The sequence below is a fragment of the Thunnus albacares genome, chromosome 23 (assembly GCF_914725855.1).
Source record: "Thunnus albacares chromosome 23, fThuAlb1.1, whole genome shotgun sequence".
NCBI classification, from domain to species: domain Eukaryota; kingdom Metazoa; phylum Chordata; class Actinopteri; order Scombriformes; family Scombridae; genus Thunnus; species Thunnus albacares.
Genome location: NC_058128.1, coordinates 191,898 through 212,680, shown reverse-complemented (window position 1 = coordinate 212,680; position 20,783 = coordinate 191,898). Strand labels below are relative to the sequence as shown.

The 20,783-nt window shown below is 44.1% G+C and overlaps 2 protein-coding genes across 4 annotated transcripts; one reads left to right on the top strand and one right to left on the bottom strand.

Annotated features, from left to right (window-relative positions):
• Positions 1 to 52: 52 nt before the first annotated feature.
• gcc1 (GRIP and coiled-coil domain containing 1) lies at positions 53 to 6,323 on the bottom strand. Of its 3 annotated transcripts, none has more exons than XM_044343271.1 (4): positions 6,042 to 6,323; positions 4,068 to 5,224; positions 494 to 1,734; positions 53 to 355 (listed from the first exon to the last, which is right to left on the bottom strand). In XM_044343271.1, the coding sequence occupies exons 2-4, from the start codon at positions 4,962 to 4,964 to the stop codon at positions 316 to 318; spliced, it is 2,178 nt and encodes a 725-aa protein (XP_044199206.1). In that variant the 5' UTR covers positions 4,965 to 5,224; positions 6,042 to 6,323; the 3' UTR covers positions 53 to 315. The 3 variants fall into 3 exon arrangements, with proteins under 3 accessions (XP_044199206.1, XP_044199205.1, XP_044199204.1); XM_044343270.1 differs by having other exon boundaries at positions 53 to 424; positions 6,042 to 6,322; XM_044343269.1 differs by having other exon boundaries at positions 53 to 1,734; positions 6,042 to 6,322.
• A 695-nt stretch (positions 6,324 to 7,018) lies between these two features.
• Positions 7,019 to 18,202, top strand: LOC122975007 (ADP-ribosylation factor 4). Its single transcript, XM_044343158.1, has 6 exons — positions 7,019 to 7,324; positions 7,733 to 7,813; positions 15,172 to 15,281; positions 15,558 to 15,629; positions 16,436 to 16,561; positions 17,412 to 18,202. The coding sequence occupies exons 1-6, from the start codon at positions 7,258 to 7,260 to the stop codon at positions 17,496 to 17,498; spliced, it is 543 nt and encodes a 180-aa protein (XP_044199093.1). The 5' UTR covers positions 7,019 to 7,257; the 3' UTR covers positions 17,499 to 18,202.
• The last annotated feature ends 2,581 nt before the right edge of the window (positions 18,203 to 20,783 follow it).

Genomic DNA, 20,783 nt, shown 5'->3' with positions numbered 1-20,783 from the left:
ATATATAATAATCACGGTGCACCAACATAAATTATAGAACGAGTACAAACAGTTTGTGAAGCAGGAAAAATAGTTTAATTTCAATGAGAATCAAAAATATACATATTAATGATATGAAGGGCTGCATTAAGTTACTCACAGTGAGTCTTTATATTTTCATATTTTCTCTGCAGCTGAAACCAAACAATTCAGTTTTTATATCAAATAAACTTCAAAGAAACAAACCTTCAAACCTGCACTTCTGGTCTGAGGTTTGGTTCAAAAAACTGAATCAAAGTTTCACATAAATACAATTTAAAGTCTCTTCTTCTGGTGTTATCTCTTGCTGGAGGACCACCAGGTGGTGCCCTGCAGCCTCATGACGGCGTGTTTCTTCTTCTGGTGTTATCTCTTGCTGGAGGACCACCAGGTGGTGCCCTGCAGCCTCATGACGGCGTGTTTCTTCTTCTGGTGTTATCTCTTGCTGGAGGACCACCAGGTGGTGCCCTGCAGCCTCATGATGGCGTGTTTCTCCTGCGGGCTGAAGTGCAGGATGGTGAGGATGGCGGCGAGCGTCTGCTGCCTCCCGCTGGCGTCCTGCAGCGTCAGGAACTTGTAGATGATGTTTTTCAGATACTCCATGTTGGCGCCCTCTCGGCTCTGGTCTCGAATCAGTTTGTCGAGTCGTCCTCGCAGGTCAGCCGCCTCCTCATCGTGCCGCTCGGCGTTGGCAATGACTTTGGCCTGCAGCTGGTGGACGTCCTCCTCCAACTGGTGTTTCTGCCGCCGCAGAGCTCCGGCCTCCACCTCTTTCCTGGCTAGCTGCTCAGCGTACAGCAACAATGTGGGCTCAGTGGGTGCCGCCCGCCGCAGCGCCTGGCTGATGACGTCACCCTCGCTCTCCTCAGCGTCAGCACTGTCTGTGGCCGTGTTATCGGTGGCAGCGCAGCGCGTCGTGTTCATGCTCAGAGCGGCGGCCCGGAGGCGCTCCAGCTCCTGGTCCTTCTCATCCAGCAGGGCCATGGTCCTCTCTCGCTGTTTGTGTAGCTCCGCCTCCAGCCGCAGCAGCTCATCACGGTGCAGCGCCTCCACACGCTCCACTTCCTGTCTGTGACTCTGCTGCAGCGCCGCCGCCTGCTGCTGGCGCTCCTCCAGCTGCCGGCAGTGCTGGGCCTCGGCCTTGTCGCTCTGGATCCGCAGGTTGATGTACTTCTCCTTCAGCTCCGCCAGCTGGTCCCGCACTTCCTCCAGCTCTCTGGCCTGGCAGCCATCTTTGGCGTTCTTGTTCTTCAGCACTACCTGCGCTCGCAGCTTGTAGCGTTCAAATTCGTCCTTCAGCTGCCGCAGCTCCTGCTGGCACGCTAGCGCCGAGGCACTGTCCCTGCCCGGCTCTGCCTCACTCTCAGTGAGGTTCTGGATGATGGGCGCCTGGTCTGGGTCCCTCTGGGCCGCCAGCAGCAGCAGCTTCTTAACCTTTTCCATCTTGTCCTTCAGCGCCACCACGTCCAGCTGAGACTCGTCCAGGCCGAGGTCAGAGTTTGACCTGTTGGAGGCAGCGATGGCGAGCATTTTGTTCTCAGTGTCGAGCTGCAGGATCCGTTCTCGGAGTCTCTGAGCCACCTGCTGGTCTCGCTGCTTCGCCTTCTCACAGGAACCGAGCAGCTCCGACAGCTCCGACAGCCGCTGCTCCAGACCGGCGACCCGAAGCTCTGCAGCCTGAGCGCGCTCACGTGCCCGCTCCTCCGCCTGACACGCCTGCAGACACAACACAGGGGTTAGTTTAGTCCTGGTTCTGGGTAGTCCTGGTCTGAATCTTACTCTCTTAGTCCCAGTCTATTACAGGTAATTTAGACCTGGTTCTGGATAGTCCTGGTCCTAGTCTTACTCTCCTGTTGTCAATCTGTTCAGGTGGTTTTGAACTGGGTCTGGGTGGTCCTGATCTCAGTCTGTCACAGGTAGTTTAGACCTGATTCTGCATAGTCCTGGTCTTAGTCTTACTCTCCTGGTGTCAATCTGTTACAGGTGGTTTTGAACTGGGTCTGGGTGGTCTTAGTCTTAGTTTGTCACAGGTATAGACCTATATCTAACCTTCCATTTCTATCCAAGATCCTTGAGAAAGCAGTCTCTAATCAGTTATGTGACTTTCTACATAACAATAGTTTATTTGAGGATTTTCAATCAGGATTTAGAGGCATCATAGCACAGAAACAGCACTGGTGAAAGTCACTAATGACCTCCTAACTGCATCAGACAAAGGATTTGTCTCTATACTTGTCCTGTTAGATCTTAGTGCTGCATTCGACACAATTGATCATCAAATCCTTTTGCAGAGACTGGAACATTTAATTGGCATTAAAGGAACTGCATTAAGCTGGTTTAAGTCCTATTTATCAGACCGATTTCAGTTTGTACATGTTAATGATGAATCCTCCATGAAGGCAAAAGTTAGACACGGAGTTCCACAAGGTTCTGTACTTGGACCAATTCTATTCACCTTATATATGCTTCCTTTAGGTAATATTATTAGGAAACACTCCATAAATGTTCATTGTTATGCAGATGACACCCAATTATATTTATCAGTGAAGCCTGATGAACCCAATCAGTTAAACAAACTCCAAACATGCCTTAACGACATAAAGACCTGGATGACCTGCAATTTTCTACTACTAAACTCAGATAAAACAGAAGTTATTGTGCTTGGCCCTAAACACCTTAGAAACACATTATCTAATGATAAAGCTACTCTGGATGGCATTACCCTGGCCTCCAGCACCACCGTAAGGAATCTGGGAGTTATCTTTGATCAGGATATGTCCTTTAACTCCCACATAAATCAAATCTCAAGGACTGCCTTTTTTCACTTACGTAATATCGCAAAAATCACATCCTGTCCCTAAAAGATGCAGAAAAACTAGTTCACGCATTTGTTACTTCTAGGCTGGATTATTGCAATTCCTTATTATCAGGCTGCTCTAACAAGTCTCTAAAGACTCTCCAGCTGGTCCAGAACGCAGCTGCACGTGTTCTGACTAAAACTAGAAAAAGAGACCACATTTCTCCCATTTTAGCTTCACTACATTGGCTTCCTGTAAAATCTAGAATAGAATTTAAAATCCTTCTCCTAACTTACAAAGCCCTTAATGGTCAGGCACCATCATATCTTGAAGAGCTCATAGTACCGTATTACCCCACTAGAACACTGCGCTCCCAGTATGCAGCTTACTGGTGGTTCCTACAGTCTTTAAAAGTAGAATGGGAGGCAGAGCCTTCAGCTATCAGGCTCCTCTCCTGTGGAACCATCTACCGGATTCAGTCCGGGGTGCAGACACCCTCTCTATGTTTAAGAGTAGGCTTAAAACTTTCCTTTTTGATAAAGCTTATAGTTAGGGCCGACCAGGCTCGCCTTGGATCAGCCCTTAGTTATGCTGCTATAGGCCTAGACTACTGGGGGACTTCCCATGATGCACTGAGCTCCTCTCTCCTCCTCCTCCTCTCCATCTGTATGCATTCATGTAACATTAATGCATGTCACTAACTTTGCTTCTTCCTCAGAGTTTTTTTGTGCTTTCTCATCTCGCAAGAAACCCTGGGTTCTGGGCCGAACCTTCGCGGTCCTTCACAGTCCTGATGGCATCCTTCCCCGGCTGCTGCTACTGCTGTTGCTGCTGTTGTTGTTATTGTTATGATTGTTGTTATTCTGTCGTCGTCCCCCTCCCCCTTTCCCTCTCTCTTTCTCTCTCTCAACCCAACCGGTCAAGGCAGATGGCCGCCCACCAAGAGCCGGGGTCTGCTTGAGGTTTCTACCCGTTAAGGGGAGTTTTTCCTTACTGCTGTCACCAAGTGCTGCTCATGGAGGATTTGTTGGGTCTTTGTAAATTAAAGAGTTTGGTCTAGACCTGCTCTATGTGAAAAGTGCCCTGAGATGACTTTTGTTGTGATTTGGCGCTATATAAATAAAAATTGATTGATTGATTGATAGTTTAGGCCTGGTTCTGGGTAGGCCTCGTCTTAGCCTTACCCTCCTGGTGTCAGTCTATTACAGGTAGTTTAGACCTGGTTCTTGGTGGTCCTGGTCTGGGTCTTACCTTCCTGGTCTCACTGTGGACCTGGTCCTGGACCTGGTTCTTCAGGTCCTGTAGCTCTTGCTGCAGCTGGTCCACTCTGGGATCTGGTCTGGTCTGGTCCTCCTCGGCCGCCTCCGGCCTTTTCCTGGACTGGTCCAGGTAAACCTGAGACTCCGCCCCCTGGTCTACATCCTGTGGTGTCTTCAGGAGGCGTTGCTGCTGCAGGATGCAGGTCAGCTCCTGCAGCTGCAGGACGTGGTCTCGCTGCTCCTGCTCGCGCTCGTGCTGCTGTGTGATGATGCGAGCGCGACTCTCCGCCAGCTGCTGCTGCAGGCTGCGGAGCTCCGCCTCCTGCTGTGTCGTCACAGCGACCAAGCGATCCTGCAGCTCCTCCACTTCCTGTTTCAGCTGCCGCCGGTCGGCTTGGAAACTCGCCTCCATGCGGGACTTCTCCTGCGTCACTGTGGCGACAGCACCGCTGAGCGTGCTCAGTTGGCTCTTCAGCTGAGCGACTCGGCGGTCCGCCTCTGAGCTGGGGAGAGGCGGGGCCTGCTCCTGCTCCGGACCCCCACTCTCAGAGCCACTGGTCTCAGACCTCGAGGGCCCTCCCGGCCCTCCCTGGTCCTCCCTGCTCTGGTCTCTGGTGGTCTCTTGCGGGTCCACAGAGGCCTCACTGTGTGGCGAGTTGCGGTCTTCCAGTGGGTCCTGGTCCTGCTGGTCCACCTCCTGGGACCCAGTCAAGACCTGCAGGCTGGACTCCAAAGCCTCCTTCTCCTTCAGCAGGCTCCTGTAGGCCTGGACCACATCCCTGAAGCGGGTCTGGTACTGGACCAGCTGCTTCTTCTGGGCCTCGATGGTCTCCAGCAGTTCCTTCCTGCTGGCCCCCCCAACCCCGAAACTCATCCCAAACTTCTCCATTTGCCCAAACTTGATCCCAACTGGGTCCACTCAGACCTGATCCTAACAGGGGCTGCCCCGAACTGATCCTAAAGGGGTCCGCTCAGATCTGATCCTAACAGGGCTGCTCAGACCTGATCCTAACAGGGACTGCCCAGGACTGATCTTAAAGGGGTCCGCTCAGATCTGATCCCAACAGGGTCCGCTCAGACCCGATCCAGCATCCTGCAGGGACAGCTAGTTCATCTGAAACCACCACGGACTCAGACCTTCACTGGTTCCTGCAACCAGACAGAGTGATGTCATGTTGATGATGTCACAGAGTTCCAACGACTAATCAATTAGTTGCAGACTATAAAATCAGTCATCAATTATCTTGATAATCGATTAATCGTTTTGAGTCATTTTTTAAGAAGAAAAAGTCAAAATTCTCTGATTGCAGCTTGTTAAATGTGAATATTTTCTCTGTGACAATAAACCGAAAATCTTTGTGGACAAAACAAGACATTTGATGACGTCATCATCGTCACCATTTTCTGACATTTTATCGACCAAACTGCTAATTAATTAATTAATTAATCCAGAAAACAATGAACAGATTAATCGATAAAGAAACTAATCGTTAGTTGCAGCTCTAGTACAAAAATATATGTTTTCAACAACAGCAGTTGTTATCGTCTGTTAATGTGATCAATGATTCTGCATCTTATTGTTTTTTTCGCTGTTTATGTTCACTAATGATTATTTTATTATTGATGTTTTTAATAATTATTGATTATTAAAATAGTTGCTACTTCACTGGCAGTTGTAAATCTGAGAACTCTGTCTGGTTAGTATCAGTTACAATCTGTGATTATTTATTGATATTAATTCATGTTTTGGCATTTCTTACACGGAATAATTCAACTATTGATCACGTAGTTTATTACTGTTTGAAGCGGGGCTTTAAATTCAACTGCAACTATCTAAATATCAATCTAATTATCGATCAGTTTGTCTGTTTGTTTCACAGTTTGATCAGTTTAATGATCAGCAGACAGCTGATCGTTAAACTGATCAAACACCGACAATAATCACGGACTTTGATCCGGTTCTTACCTGATAACCCGTTAGCAGCACGTGACCACGCTCTGAAGTTTCACTGTCGATTTATTTCATCAGAAAAATGTAAATAAAAACCTGAACTGAGAGTTAAATTGATCAGCAGCTGTGAGCGAACAGCCGCCATGTTGGTCTGAACCGGAACTGGAGGAGGATGAGGAGGAGGCGGGAATCTGATGCTGCGTTCACTGCTATCAGCTATCAGGAAAATCATCAGTCAGTAAAACATGTTTAACAAAGCAGACAGACGGAGCTGTTCTGGTTCACACTGATGTCTAATCTGACCTTTTACAGTCCTGGAAAGTAACTAAATACATTTACTCAAGTACTGCACTGAAGTACAGTTTAGAGGTACTTGTACTTTACTTGAGTATTTCCATGTGATGCTACTTTCTACATTTCAGAGGGAAATATTGTACTTTCTACTCCACTACATTTATTTGACAGCTTTAGTTACTTTTCAGATGAAGATTTGACACAATGGATAATATAACAAGCTTTTAAAATACAACACATTGTTAAAGATGAAACCAGTGGTTTCCAACCTTTTTGTCTTTTGACGTCTTACAAAAAGCAGTGTGTAGTCGGGGTCACATTTCACATGTCTATGAGTTGTTAACAGCTCCACCAAATAGTGATTTTTCCCTCTAAACTTCTCACATGCTTTCATTTCAATAAATGTTCAAATGATCCAATATTTCAGCAAAAATCAAAGATTAGAGAAAAAGTCCAAAAACTGAAAACTGCAATACTTTAACTACATCAAGCTCACTATATTTATGTACTTTTACTGCAACTACTGTACTGTATGTTTTTTTTGTTTTTTTGGGGGGGGAGGGGTTACAGATGAAATGCCTTTAAGTTGTTTTTTAAATGTTTGTTTGTTGATCATAAGTAAAACTTCAATGTACCATCTTTCTAGTGAAAACTGAACGCAGCACAACGCTTTGTTGTTTTAAATAAAGTTTTGTCAAATGCGTGACGTCAATTATTCCGCGTTGGCCTGGACGTGGCACCGAGGAGGAGCCGCTCTGTTGTCCGACTGATCTGCTCTGATCTCCGGCAGTTTCTCCTCCTGTTGTTCGGCTCTCTTGCGGCTTTCCTGCGGCTCTTCTCCGGCTCGGACCAGCAGCTTCTCCCGGACTAACCGGCTGACATTCTCCGCCGTCGGTTTTCACTCCTCCCGCCGCTGAACCGGGACATTTTACTCAAGATGGGTCTGACGATCTCGTCGCTGTTCTCCAAGTTCTTCGGGAAGAAGCAGATGCGGATACTGATGGGTGAGCACCGCGGCTAAGCTAACTAGCTCCGCGGCCAGCCGGGCGGGGACCGGCGGGGACTGAAAAAACACTCTTTACACTCCGATTCTCACCTTGAAACAGAACATTTTCACTCTCTTCTCAGCTATAAACTCCCGACTGGTTGAACTGTGACTCACATTTTAATAGAAAACATTAAAAATAGATGCTAACTCAGCTAGCCAGATGCGAACGCTCAGAGCTAACGGAGACGCTTAACGTGTCTCCAGTTTAGTTTAACGGCTTTTATCTGTCTTAAACCTCCTGTTGGTGTTAGTTTGAATAGGAGTGATCCAGAAGCTGCTTAAAGCCTTTTATTTGTTAAAGTTTATTATCTTCTGTGAAACTCTGTTTTCTGTCTTTAAATTCTGTCTTTTTGTCGTGTTTCAGTCGGTTTGGACGCAGCTGGAAAAACAACGATCCTGTACAAACTGAAGCTCGGAGAGATCGTCACCACCATCCCAACTATCGGTAATAATCAATACACTACCACCATCCCAACTATCTGTAATAATCAATACACTACCACCATCCCAACTATCTGTAATAATCAATACACTACCACCATCCCAACTATCTGTAATAATCAATACACTACCAGCATCCCAACTATCTGTAATAATCAATACACTACCATCATCCCAACTATTGGTAATAATCAATACACTACCAGCATCCCAACTATCTGTAATAATCAATACACTACCACCATCCCAACTATTGGTAATAATCAATACACTACCAGCATCCCAACTATCTGTAATAATCAATACACTACCACCATCCCAACTATTGGTAATAATCAATACACTACCAGCATCCCAACTATCTGTAATAATCAATACACTACCAGCATCCCAACTATCTGTAATAATCAATACACTACCAGCATCCCAACTATCTGTAATAATCAATACACTACCATCATCCCAACTATCTGTAATAATCAATACACTACCATCATCCCAACTATCTGTAATAATCAATACACTACCACCATCCCAACTATCTGTAATAATCAATAAACTACCACCATCCCAACTATCTGTAATAATCAATACACTACCACCATCCCAACTATCTGTAATAATCAATACACTACCACCATCCCAACTATCTGTAATAATCAATACACTACCACCATCCCAACTATCTGTAATAATCAATACACTACCACCATCCCAACTATCTGTAATAATCAATACACTACCACCATCCCAACTATCTGTAATAATCAATACACTACCACCATCCCAACTATCTGTAATAATCAATACACTACCACCATCCCAACTATCTGTAATAATCAATACACTACCAGCATCCCAACTATCTGTAATAATCAATACACTACCAGCATCCCAACTATCTGTAATAATCAATACACTACCACCATCCCAACTATCTGTAATAATCAATACACTACCACCATCCCAACTATCTGTAATAATCAATACACTACCACCATCCCAACTATCTGTAATAATCAATACACGACCACCATCCCAACTATCTGTAATAATCAATACACTACCACCATCCCAACTATCTGTAATAATCAATACACTACCAGCATCCCAACTATCTGTAATAATCAATACACTACCACCATCCCAACTATCTGTAATAATCAATACACTACCACCATCCCAACTATCTGTAATAATCAATACACTACCAGCATCCCAACTATCTGTAATAATCAATACACGACCACCATCCCAACTATTGGTAATAATCAATACACTACCACCATCCCAACTATCTGTAATAATCAATACACTACCACCATCCCAACTATCTGTAATAATCAATACACTACCACCATCCCAACTATCTGTAATAATCAATACACTACCACCATCCCAACTATCTGTAATAATCAATACACGACCACCATCCCAACTATTGGTAATAATCAATAAACTACCAGCATCCCAACTATCTGTAATAATCAATAAACTACCACCATCCCAACTATCTGTAATAATCAATACACTACCACCATCCCAACTATCTGTAATAATCAATAAACTACCACCATCCCAACTATCTGTAATAATCAATACACTACCAGCATCCCAACTATCTGTAATAATCAATACACTACCAGCATCCCAACTATCTGTAATAATCAATACACTACCAGCATCCCAACTATCTGTAATAATCAATACACTACCAGCATCCCAACTATCTGTAATAATCAATACACTACCACCATCCCAACTATCTGTAATAATCAATACACGACCACCATCCCAACTATTGGTAATAATCAATACACTACCACCATCCCAACTATCTGTAATAATCAATACACTACCAGCATCCCAACTATCTGTAATAATCAATACACTACCACCATCCCAACTATCTGTAATAATCAATAAACTATATCTGCCACAGAGTAACAGAAGTTTTCATTAATATAAATTCTGCACATTTAAAACATAAACATAACTATAACATTAATATAACATAAATATAACTATAACTTAAATATAACTATAACATTAATATAACATAACTATAACTTATATGCTCAGTAGGTTTCTGGCTCCGCCCACCAGTTCCTGATTGGCCCACAGACTTTATATTGTGATGATGTCACAGATTTTTAAATCCTTTTTCTCAGCTCGAGGAAAGTTTTACTGATATCAAACAAAGAGCCTTGACGGAGCTCGTTAGCGGTTGGAGGCGTCCTGACGGAGCTCGTTAGCGGTTGGCAGCGTCCTGACGGAGCTCGTTAGCGGTTGGCGACGTCCTGACTGAGCTCGTTAGTGGTTTAACAGACGTCTCTCTTATAACGGCGCTCTGAGGTTGGGCTGTTTGGGCCTCGGGGGGATTCTCGCTGTAATACCACCAGTGGCCACTGGGAGAAACTGGCTGCCAGGCTGAGCAGCGCCGTATCAGCTGTAATTATACGTCCATGAGTCAGGCTGAGACTCCGTCTCCACTCAGCATCGACCTTTTCACTTGAGATTATTTGTATTTGGCCCTGAACCGTGGATCCACCGTGAGACCGGGTCCATCAGGTCTCTAGCGGCTGCGTCGGCAGACGTGGCGATGAGGTCTCCATATTGTCGTCCTCACATGCAGGAGACTTGTGTTGAAAAGGTGAAGCACAGGTCTGACATATGAGAAGTTGACATACCTGACAGAGCATCAGTGAAGTCCTGAAGGGGTTCCAGATTCTCCTGGACTGTCTCCAGGACCACCTCCAGGACCACCACCTAGACCACCTCAGGACCTTTATGTCCTACCATGTAGGCACAACATGCTTGGACTTTTGTCGGCGGACTGGACTCTGGGGAGCACTCCCTCCCGCCCCAGGACCCTCAGTTCCCAGCATGTGGATTCAGTGATGAGCTGGTGAGCCGGCAGACCAGCTGGATCGGGATTTGAGCCGGTCTCCTTCTCCTCCAGCTGCAGGAGAAGCTGCTGACAGTCGTAATGGCCGACTTCATCCATACCGTCTCCTGTAATACACAACTGAAGAATATCTTAAAAATCTTTTTATTTTATTTTATTATGTAGAGAGTCAGAAACCTGTTTAACAGGGATGTGTGATTATTATTATTATTATTATTATTATTATTATTATTATTTCTATTTCCATAAACTCAGTGCAGACTGAGTGTGAGAGCAGAGATGCAAACAGCAGCGTTACAGAAGAAACAGGTTTTATATTTTAATACAACATCAAACTAGATGGATATAAACGATGTCGTCATCATCGTCATCATCATAGACGCCATCTAGCCCCAATCAAGCTTTAATGGTTCATCTGCTGGCGTGTTTCAGGCTTTTAATGGTTCATCTGCTGGCGTGTTTCAGGCTTTTAATGGTTCATCTGCTGGCATGTTTCAGGCTTTAATGGTTCATCTGCTGGTGTGTTTCAGGCTTTAATGGTTCATCTGCTGGTGTGTTTCAAGCTTTTAATGGTTCATCTGCTGGTGTGTTTCAGGCTTTAATGGTTCATCTGCTGGTGTGTTTCAGGCTTTTAATGGTTCATCTGCTGGTGTGTTTCAAGCTTTAATGGTTCATCTGCTGGCGTGTTTCAGGCTTTAATGGTTCATCTGCTGGTGTGTTTCAAGCTTTTAATGGTGCATCTGCTGGTGTGTTTCAAGCTTTAATGGTTCATCTGCTGGTGTGTTTCAAGCTTTTAATGGTTCATCTGCTGGCGTGTTTCAGGCTTTAATGGTTCATCTGCTGGTGTGTTTCAAGCTTTTAATGGTTCATCCGCTGGTGTGTTTCAGGCTTTTAATGGTTCATCCGCTGGTGTGTTTCAGGCTTTAATGGTTCATCCGCTGGCGTGTTTCAGGCTTTAATGGTTCATCCGCTGGCGTGTTTCAGGCTTTAATGGTTCATCCGCTGGCGTGTTTCAGGCTTTAATGGTTCATCCGCTGGCGTGTTTCAGGCTTTAATGGTTCATCCGCTGGCGTGTTTCAGGCTTTAATGGTTCATCCGCTGGTGTGTTTCAGGCTTTAATGGTTCATCTGCTGGCGTGTTTCAGGCTTTAATGGTTCATCTGCTGGTGTGTTTCAGGCTTTTAATGGTTCATCTGCTGGTGTGTTTCAGGCTTTAATGGTTCATCCGCTGGTGTGTTTCAGGCTTTAATGGTTCATCCGCTGGTGTGTTTCAGGCTTTAATGGTTCATCCGCTGGTGTGTTTCAGGCTTTAATGGTTCATCCGCTGGCGTGTTTCAGGCTTTAATGGTTCATCCGCTGGCGTGTTTCAGGCTTTAATGGTTCATCCGCTGGCGTGTTTCAAGCCTTAATGGTTCATCCGCTGGTGTGTTTCAGGCTTTAATGGTTCATCCGCTGGCGTGTTTCAGGCTTTAATGGTTCATCCGCTGGCGTGTTTCAGGCTTTAATGGTTCATCCGCTGGCGTGTTTCAGGCTTTAATGGTTCATCCGCTGGCGTGTTTCAGGCTTTAATGGTTCATCCGCTGGCGTGTTTCAGGCTTTAATGGTTCATCCGCTGGCGTGTTTCAAGCCTTAATGGTTCATCCGCTGGCGTGTTTCAAGCTTTTAATGGTTCATCCGCTGGTGTGTTTCAAGCTTTTAATGGTTCATCCGCTGGTGTGTTTCAGGCTTTAATGGTTCATCTGCTGGTGTGTTTCAGGCTATTAATGGTTCATCCGCTGGCGTGTTTCAGGCTTTAATGGTTCATCCGCTGGCGTGTTTCAAGCTTTAATGGTTCATCCGCTGGCGTGTTTCAAGCTTTAATGGTTCATCTGCTGGCGTGTTTCAAGCTTTAATGGTTCATCTGCTGGCGTGTTTCAGGCTTTAATGGTTCATCTGCTGGCGTGTTTCAGACTTTAATGGTTCATCTGCTGGCGTGTTTCAGGCTTTAATGGTTCATCTGCTGGTGTGTTTTAGGCTTTAATGGTTCATCTGCTGGCGTGTTTCAGGCTTTAATGGTTCATCTGCTGGCGTGTTTCAAGCTTTTAATGGTTCATCCGCTGGTGTGTTTCAGGCTTTTAATGGTTCATCCGCTGGTGTGTTTCAGGCTTTAATGGTTCATCCGCTGGCGTGTTTCAGGCTTTAATGGTTCATCCGCTGGTGTGTTTCAGGCTTTAATGGTTCATCCGCTGGCGTGTTTCAGGCTTTAATGGTTCATCCGCTGGCGTGTTTCAGGCTTTAATGGTTCATCCGCTGGCGTGTTTCAGGCTTTAATGGTTCATCCGCTGGCGTGTTTCAGGCTTTAATGGTTCATCCGCTGGCGTGTTTCAAGCCTTAATGGTTCATCCGCTGGTGTGTTTCAAGCTTTTAATGGTTCATCCGCTGGTGTGTTTCAGGCTTTAATGGTTCATCCGCTGGTGTGTTTCAGGCTATTAATGGTTCATCCGCTGGCGTGTTTCAGGCTTTAATGGTTCATCCGCTGGCGTGTTTCAGGCTTTAATGGTTCATCCGCTGGCGTGTTTCAAGCTTTAATGGTTCATCCGCTGGCGTGTTTCAAGCTTTAATGGTTCATCTGCTGGCGTGTTTCAAGCTTTAATGGTTCATCTGCTGGCGTGTTTCAGGCTTTAATGGTTCATCTGCTGGCGTGTTTCAGGCTTTAATGGTTCATCTGCTGGCGTGTTTCAGGCTTTAATGGTTCATCTGCTGGTGTGTTTCAGGCTTTAATGGTTCATCTGCTGGTGTGTTTCAGACTTTAATGGTTCATCTGCTGGCGTGTTTCAGGCTTTAATGGTTCATCCGCTGGCGTGTTTCAGGCTTTAATGGTTCATCCGCTGGCGTGTTTCAGGCTTTAATGGTTCATCCGCTGGCGTGTTTCAGGCTTTAATGGTTCATCCGCTGGCGTGTTTCAAGCCTTAATGGTTCATCCGCTGGTGTGTTTCAAGCTTTTAATGGTTCATCCGCTGGTGTGTTTCAGGCTTTAATGGTTCATCCGCTGGTGTGTTTCAGGCTATTAATGGTTCATCCGCTGGCGTGTTTCAGGCTTTAATGGTTCATCCGCTGGCGTGTTTCAAGCTTTAATGGTTCATCTGCTGGCGTGTTTCAAGCTTTAATGGTTCATCTGCTGGCGTGTTTCAGGCTTTAATGGTTCATCTGCTGGCGTGTTTCAGGCTTTAATGGTTCATCTGCTGGCGTGTTTCAGACTTTAATGGTTCATCTGCTGGCGTGTTTCAGGCTTTAATGGTTCATCTGCTGGTGTGTTTCAGGCTTTAATGGTTCATCCGCTGGTGTGTTTCAGGCTTTAATGGTTCATCCGCTGGTGTGTTTCAGGCTATTAATGGTTCATCCGCTGGCGTGTTTCAGGCTTTAATGGTTCATCCGCTGGCGTGTTTCAAGCTTTAATGGTTCATCCGCTGGCGTGTTTCAAGCTTTAATGGTTCATCCGCTGGCGTGTTTCAAGCTTTAATGGTTCATCTGCTGGCGTGTTTCAGGCTTTAATGGTTCATCTGCTGGCGTGTTTCAGACTTTAATGGTTCATCTGCTGGCGTGTTTCAGGCTTTAATGGTTCATCTGCTGGCGTGTTTCAGGCTTTAATGGTTCATCTGCTGGCGTGTTTCAGGCTTTAATGGTTCATCCGCTGGTGTGTTTCAGGCTTTAATGGTTCATCCGCTGGTGTGTTTCAGGCTTTAATGGTTCATCCGCTGGCGTGTTTCAGGCTTTAATGGTTCATCCGCTGGCGTGTTTCAGGCTTTAATGGTTCATCCGCTGGCGTGTTTCAGGCTTTAATGGTTCATCCGCTGGCGTGTTTCAGGCTTTAATGGTTCATCCGCTGGCGTGTTTCAGGCTTTAATGGTTCATCCGCTGGCGTGTTTCAAGCCTTAATGGTTCATCCGCTGGTGTGTTTCAAGCTTTTAATGGTTCATCCGCTGGTGTGTTTCAGGCTATTAATGGTTCATCCGCTGGTGTGTTTCAGGCTATTAATGGTTCATCCGCTGGCGTGTTTCAGGCTTTAATGGTTCATCCGCTGGCGTGTTTCAAGCTTTAATGGTTCATCTGCTGGCGTGTTTCAAGCTTTAATGGTTCATCTGCTGGCGTGTTTCAGGCTTTAATGGTTCATCTGCTGGCGTGTTTCAGGCTTTAATGGTTCATCTGCTGGCGTGTTTCAGGCTTTAATGGTTCATCTGCTGGCGTGTTTCAGGCTTTAATGGTTCATCTGCTGGTGTGTTTCAGGCTTTAATGGTTCATCTGCTGGTGTGTTTCAGGCTTTAATGGTTCATCTGCTGGTGTGTTTCAGGCTTTAATGGTTCATCCGCTGGTGTGTTTCAAGCTTTAATGGTTCATCTGCTGGTGTGTTTCAGGCTTTAATGGTTCATCTGCTGGTGTGTTTCAGGCTTTAATGGTTCATCTGCTGGTGTGTTTCAGGCTTTAATGTGGAGACGGTGGAATACAAGAACATCTGTTTCACAGTTTGGGACGTCGGCGGCCAAGACAAGATCAGACCTCTGTGGAGACATTACTTCCAAAACACACAGGTATACAACCCACAACACACAACACACAATACACAACACACAGTACACAACACACAGTACACAACACACAGTACACAACACACAACACACAATACACAACACACAGTACACAACACACAACACAGTCTGAAGGTTTCAGCTGCTTTTCTGTCAGATGGATCAGATTCTTCAACAGGCTGCAGCAGCTCAGACTGAACATAAACACTGTACCTGAACACGTGTGTGTGTGTGTGTGTGTGTGTGTGTGTGTGTGTGACTGACCTCTGACCTCTACAGGGTCTGATCTTCGTGGTGGACAGTAACGACAGAGAGAGAGTTGCAGAGTCCGCAGAGGAACTCTCCAAGATGGTGAGTTGCACCTGAACGTCTCAGCTGTTCTTACATAATATTTATATTCTAGATTATTGATCTGACCTTCATTCATCATAATGTTCAATATCTAGTTATTATCAGCAGCTCCACATTAACGACCTGTCAGATTCATTTACATCTTTCATCGGTCACGTGACTGTATCAGTGACGTCATTAATGTTTTTTCACTGGTCCGGGTCAGAGGTCGGCTGTCCAGTAGTCGGTTTTTATCCGCCTCCATGCAAATAGTTTTATTTATTAGCGGTCATCAAAGAACAACTAAGACTTAAAGTTAATCGTCATGTTTAATCTTCATGTAAATAAATGAAACGAGGACACAGACTCATAGATGTGATATTTAAAATCGTCATATTACACTGAACTTTAAATTCTTCTGATCAAATAAAGGAAAGACTCTCCAACCTGCTGATCAATAACCGTTAGACTCATTTCTTCCTCTTCCAGCTTCCTGATTTCCCTCTTTAATGTATTTATGGCAGTGAAACATTATCTTCTCCACTGATTCTTCTGTTTGACAGCTCATATAGTCCTGAGGGATGTTTGTTTCACATATCACACTACTAACCTACTCAGCTCTTGATCGGCCAATGACGTGGACCAGTACTCTGTGATGCGTGCTAGGGGAGGGGCCAGAGAACAGGAACATCATTTATGATACAACGATTATTTTATTAATTTAACTCTTTTTTTTACCACTTGCCTGATAGTGAGAGTTGCTACATTAACCAGCTTGACGTGGCGTTTTACCGTTTGGTCTTATTGTTGAGCCGTTCTGTCTGCAGATCCAGGAGGACGAGCTGAAGGAGGCGGTGCTTCTGGTTTTCGCCAACAAACAAGATCTTCCCAACGCCATGGGGGTCAGTGAACTCACCGACAAACTGGGTCTGCACAGCCTGCGCAGCAGAACTGTACGTATCAATACTCCAATCAATACAATCATCAATACATCTGTCTGTACTACACACACAACTAATGTTGAGCTGATCAGTCTCACCTGTCTCTGATCAATGTCTCTGATCAATGTCTCACCTGTCTCTGATCAATGTCTCTGATCACTGCCTCACCTGTCTCTGATCAATGTCTCTGATCAATGTCTCACCTGTCTCTGATCACTGTCTCTGATCAATGTCTCTGATCAATGTCTCACCTGTCTCTGATCACTGTCTCACCCGTCTCTGATCAATGTCTCACCTGTCTCTGATCAATGTCTCTGATCAATGTCTCACCTGTCTCTGATCAATGTCTCACCTGTCTCTGATCAATGTCTCTGATCACTGTCTCACCTGTCTCTGATCAATGTCTCACCTGTCTCTGATCAATGTCTCTGATCACTGTCTCACCTGTCTCTGATCAATGTCTCACCTGTCTCTGATCAATGTCTCACCCGTCTCTGATCAATGTCTCACCTGTCTCTGATCACTGTCTCACCCGTCTCTGATCAATGTCTCACCTGTCTCTGATCAATGTCTCTGATCAATGTCTCACCTGTCTCTGATCACTGTCTCACCTGTCTCTGATCAATGTCTCACCTGTCTCTGATCAATGTCTCTGATCACTGTCTCACCTGTCTCTGATCAATGTCTCACCTGTCTCTGATCAATGTCTCTGATCACTGTCTCACCTGTCTCTGATCAATGTCTCACCTGTCTCTGATCAATGTCTCACCCGTCTCTGATCAATGTCTCACCTGTCTCTGATCAATGTCTCTGATCAATGTCTCACCTGTCTCTGATCAATGTCTCACCTGTCTGTCCACAGTGGCATGTCCAGGCCACCTGTGCCACTCAGGGTACTGGTCTGTATGAGGGTCTGGATTGGTTGTCCAACGAGCTGTCGAAACGTTAGAGCAGCTGGCAGGAAGCAGCAGCGACTGATGTCATCAACTGATGTCACCGTGTACAGACTGATGAGGAAGAAGAGGAGGAGGAAGAAGAGGAGGAGGAGCGTTTCAGGACTGTTTCTGTTTTTTTTAAATTATAAATGTGTCGTCTCGGACTTTCCCATCATCCTCTTCTTCTTCTGGTCTTCCTCCTGTCGTCTCTGCAGATGTTTGTTAGATCTGTTTTTTCTTTTAATCCGCATGTTTTAATTCAGAATCATGTGACAGGTTGTAATGGATGAGAGGGGCGGGGCTAGAAGCAGGTGTCAGTCACCTGTGGGTCAGGGGGCGGGGCTAGAAGCAGGTGTCAGTCACCTGTGGGTCAGGGGGCGGGGCTAGAAGCAGGTGTCAGTTACTTGTGGGCCAGGGGGCGGTGCCAGAAGCAGGTGTCAGTCACCTGTGGGTCAGGGGGCGGGGTTTACAACAGGTGATAGTTACCTGTAGTTGGTGGGAGGGGCCAACAGCAGGTGACAGTTCATCTGCATTTGGGGGTGGGGTTTATGAGAGGTGGCAGTTACCTGTGGTTGGTGTGGGAGGGGTTTGTGACAGGTGACCTGTCATGTGATGACTCATTCCACAGAGCAGAACCTGAAGGCCTCATCATTCCGTAACAATGTGAAGAAGAAGCAGAGAGACAACGATGATGCAATAAAGGTTTTTTTCTTCTCAATGGTTCCTGTTTTTATGTTTTTGCTCAGATTCGTGTCCTGATTGTTTGTCAGTCAGAAATGTGAAACTGGAGACGACTGAACTACGTTCTGCTGTGAGCTATGAAAGAAAGTCATATATTGAAATAAACATTTATATCATTTATATCACCCCAAATTATCACATTTCATTAAAAGAAAGAATTTGAACATAACATTTTTTCACTGTACGAAGATTTAAAGAGTTAAATAAGGCATTACTGGATCGCCCCGGTAACCAAGTGGTTGCTGCACACGTCACATAACTACGTCGTCGCTGGTTCGATTCCAGCCAGAGTCCTTTGTTTCATGTCGTACCACCCGTCTCGCTCTCCCCTCGTTTCCTGTCTGCCTCCTCACTAATGACTGTCCAATAAAGGCACATATGCCAAAAAATAATGTTAAAAAAAGATGATTCTTGTTTTAATGAGATCCGTCAAATATCTTCATGAATTAATGATCGATCTTGTTACCAAACTACAGCAAAGCTTCTGTTAATAAATCAACATATTACTGTTGGTTTATCATGAAACACTTTCACACAAAATCAAAGTTTCTTATTCAGTAAGTTTAGTCAGTGACGTGGAGATTTGGTTTAAAGTTTAGTGAAATAAGATAAAAGTTGTTAAAACAGTAAAAATGTATTTTAATCATTTCATGTAATTATAACACAAAATGCAACTAATTGCAAAATGTTCTTGTAACAATTACCTGAAATCATTAACTTCTGTTTCAATTGTTCTGTTGTAACCAAGAACAAATCAGCACATTTATCGACCACGTTTACACTCTAATTAACCATCACTAGTGACCATGTTTACACTTTAATTAACCATCACTAGTGACCATGTTTACACTTTAATTAACCATCACTACTGACCATGTTTACACTTTAATTAACCATCACTACTGACCATGTTTACACTCTAATTAACCATCATTACTGACCACATTTACACTCTAATTAACCATCACTACTGACCATGTTTACACTCTAATTAACCATCACTACTGACCATGTTTACACTCTAATTAACCACCACTACTGACCACGTTTACACTCTAATTAACCATCACTAGTGACCATGTTTACACTCTAATTAACCATCACTACTGACCATGTTTACACTTTAATTAACCATCACTACTGACCATGTTTACACTACACTAATAAACCATCACTAGTGACCACGTTTACACTTTAAGTAACCATCACTAGTGACCACGTTTACACTTTAATTAACCATCACTAGTGACCATGTTTACGCTTTAATTAACCATCACTAGTGACCATGTTTACACTTTAATTAACCATCACTAGTGACCATGTTTACGCTTTAATTAACCATCACTAGTGACCATGTTTACACTTTAACCATCACTAGTGACCATGTTTACAATTTAATTAAACATCACTACTGACCACGTTTACACTTTAATTAACCATCACTAGTGACCATGTTTACAATTTAATTAAACATCACTACTGACCACGTTTACACTTTAATTAACCATCACTAGTGACCATGTTTACACTTTAATTAACCATCACTAGTGACCATGTTTACACTTTAATTAACCATCACTAGTGACCATGTTTACACTCTACACTAATAAACCATCACTAGTGACCATGTTTACACTTTAATTAACCATCACTAGTGACCACGTTTACACTTTAACCATCACTAGTGACCATGTTTACACTTTAATTAACCATCACTAGTGACCATGTTTACACTCTAAGTAAACATCACTACTGACCATGTTTGCACTTTAATTAACCATCACTAGTGACCATGTTTACACTCTAAGGAAACATCACTACTGACCACATTTACACTTTAATTAACCATCACTAGTGACCATGTTTACACTCTAAGTAAACATCACTACTGACCATGTTTACACTTTAATTAACCATCACTAGTGACCATGTTTACACTTAAATTAACCATCACTAGTGACCATGTTTACACTTTAATTAACCATCACTAGTGACCATGTTTACACTCTACACTAATAAACCATCACTAGTGACCATGTTTACACTTTAATTAACCATCACTACTGACCATGTTTACACTTTAATTAACCATCACTAGTGACCATGTTTACACTCTACACTAATAAACCATAACTAGTGACCATGTTTACACTTTAATTAACCATCACTAGTGACCACGTTTACACTTTAATTAACCATCGCTAGTGACCATGTTTACACTCTAATTAAACATCACTACTGACCATGTTTACACTCTAATTAAACATCACTACTGACCATGTTTACACTTTAATTAACCATCACTACTGACCATGTTTACACTCTAATTAACCATCACTAGTGACCATGTTTACACTCTACACTAATAAACCATCACTAGTGACCATGTTTACACTCTAATTAAACATCACTACTGACCATGTTTACACTCTAATTAAACATCACTACTGACCATGTTTACACTTTAATTAACCATCACTAGTGACCACGTTTACACTTTAATTAACCATCACTAGTGACCATGTTTACACTCTACACTAATTAACCATCACATACAA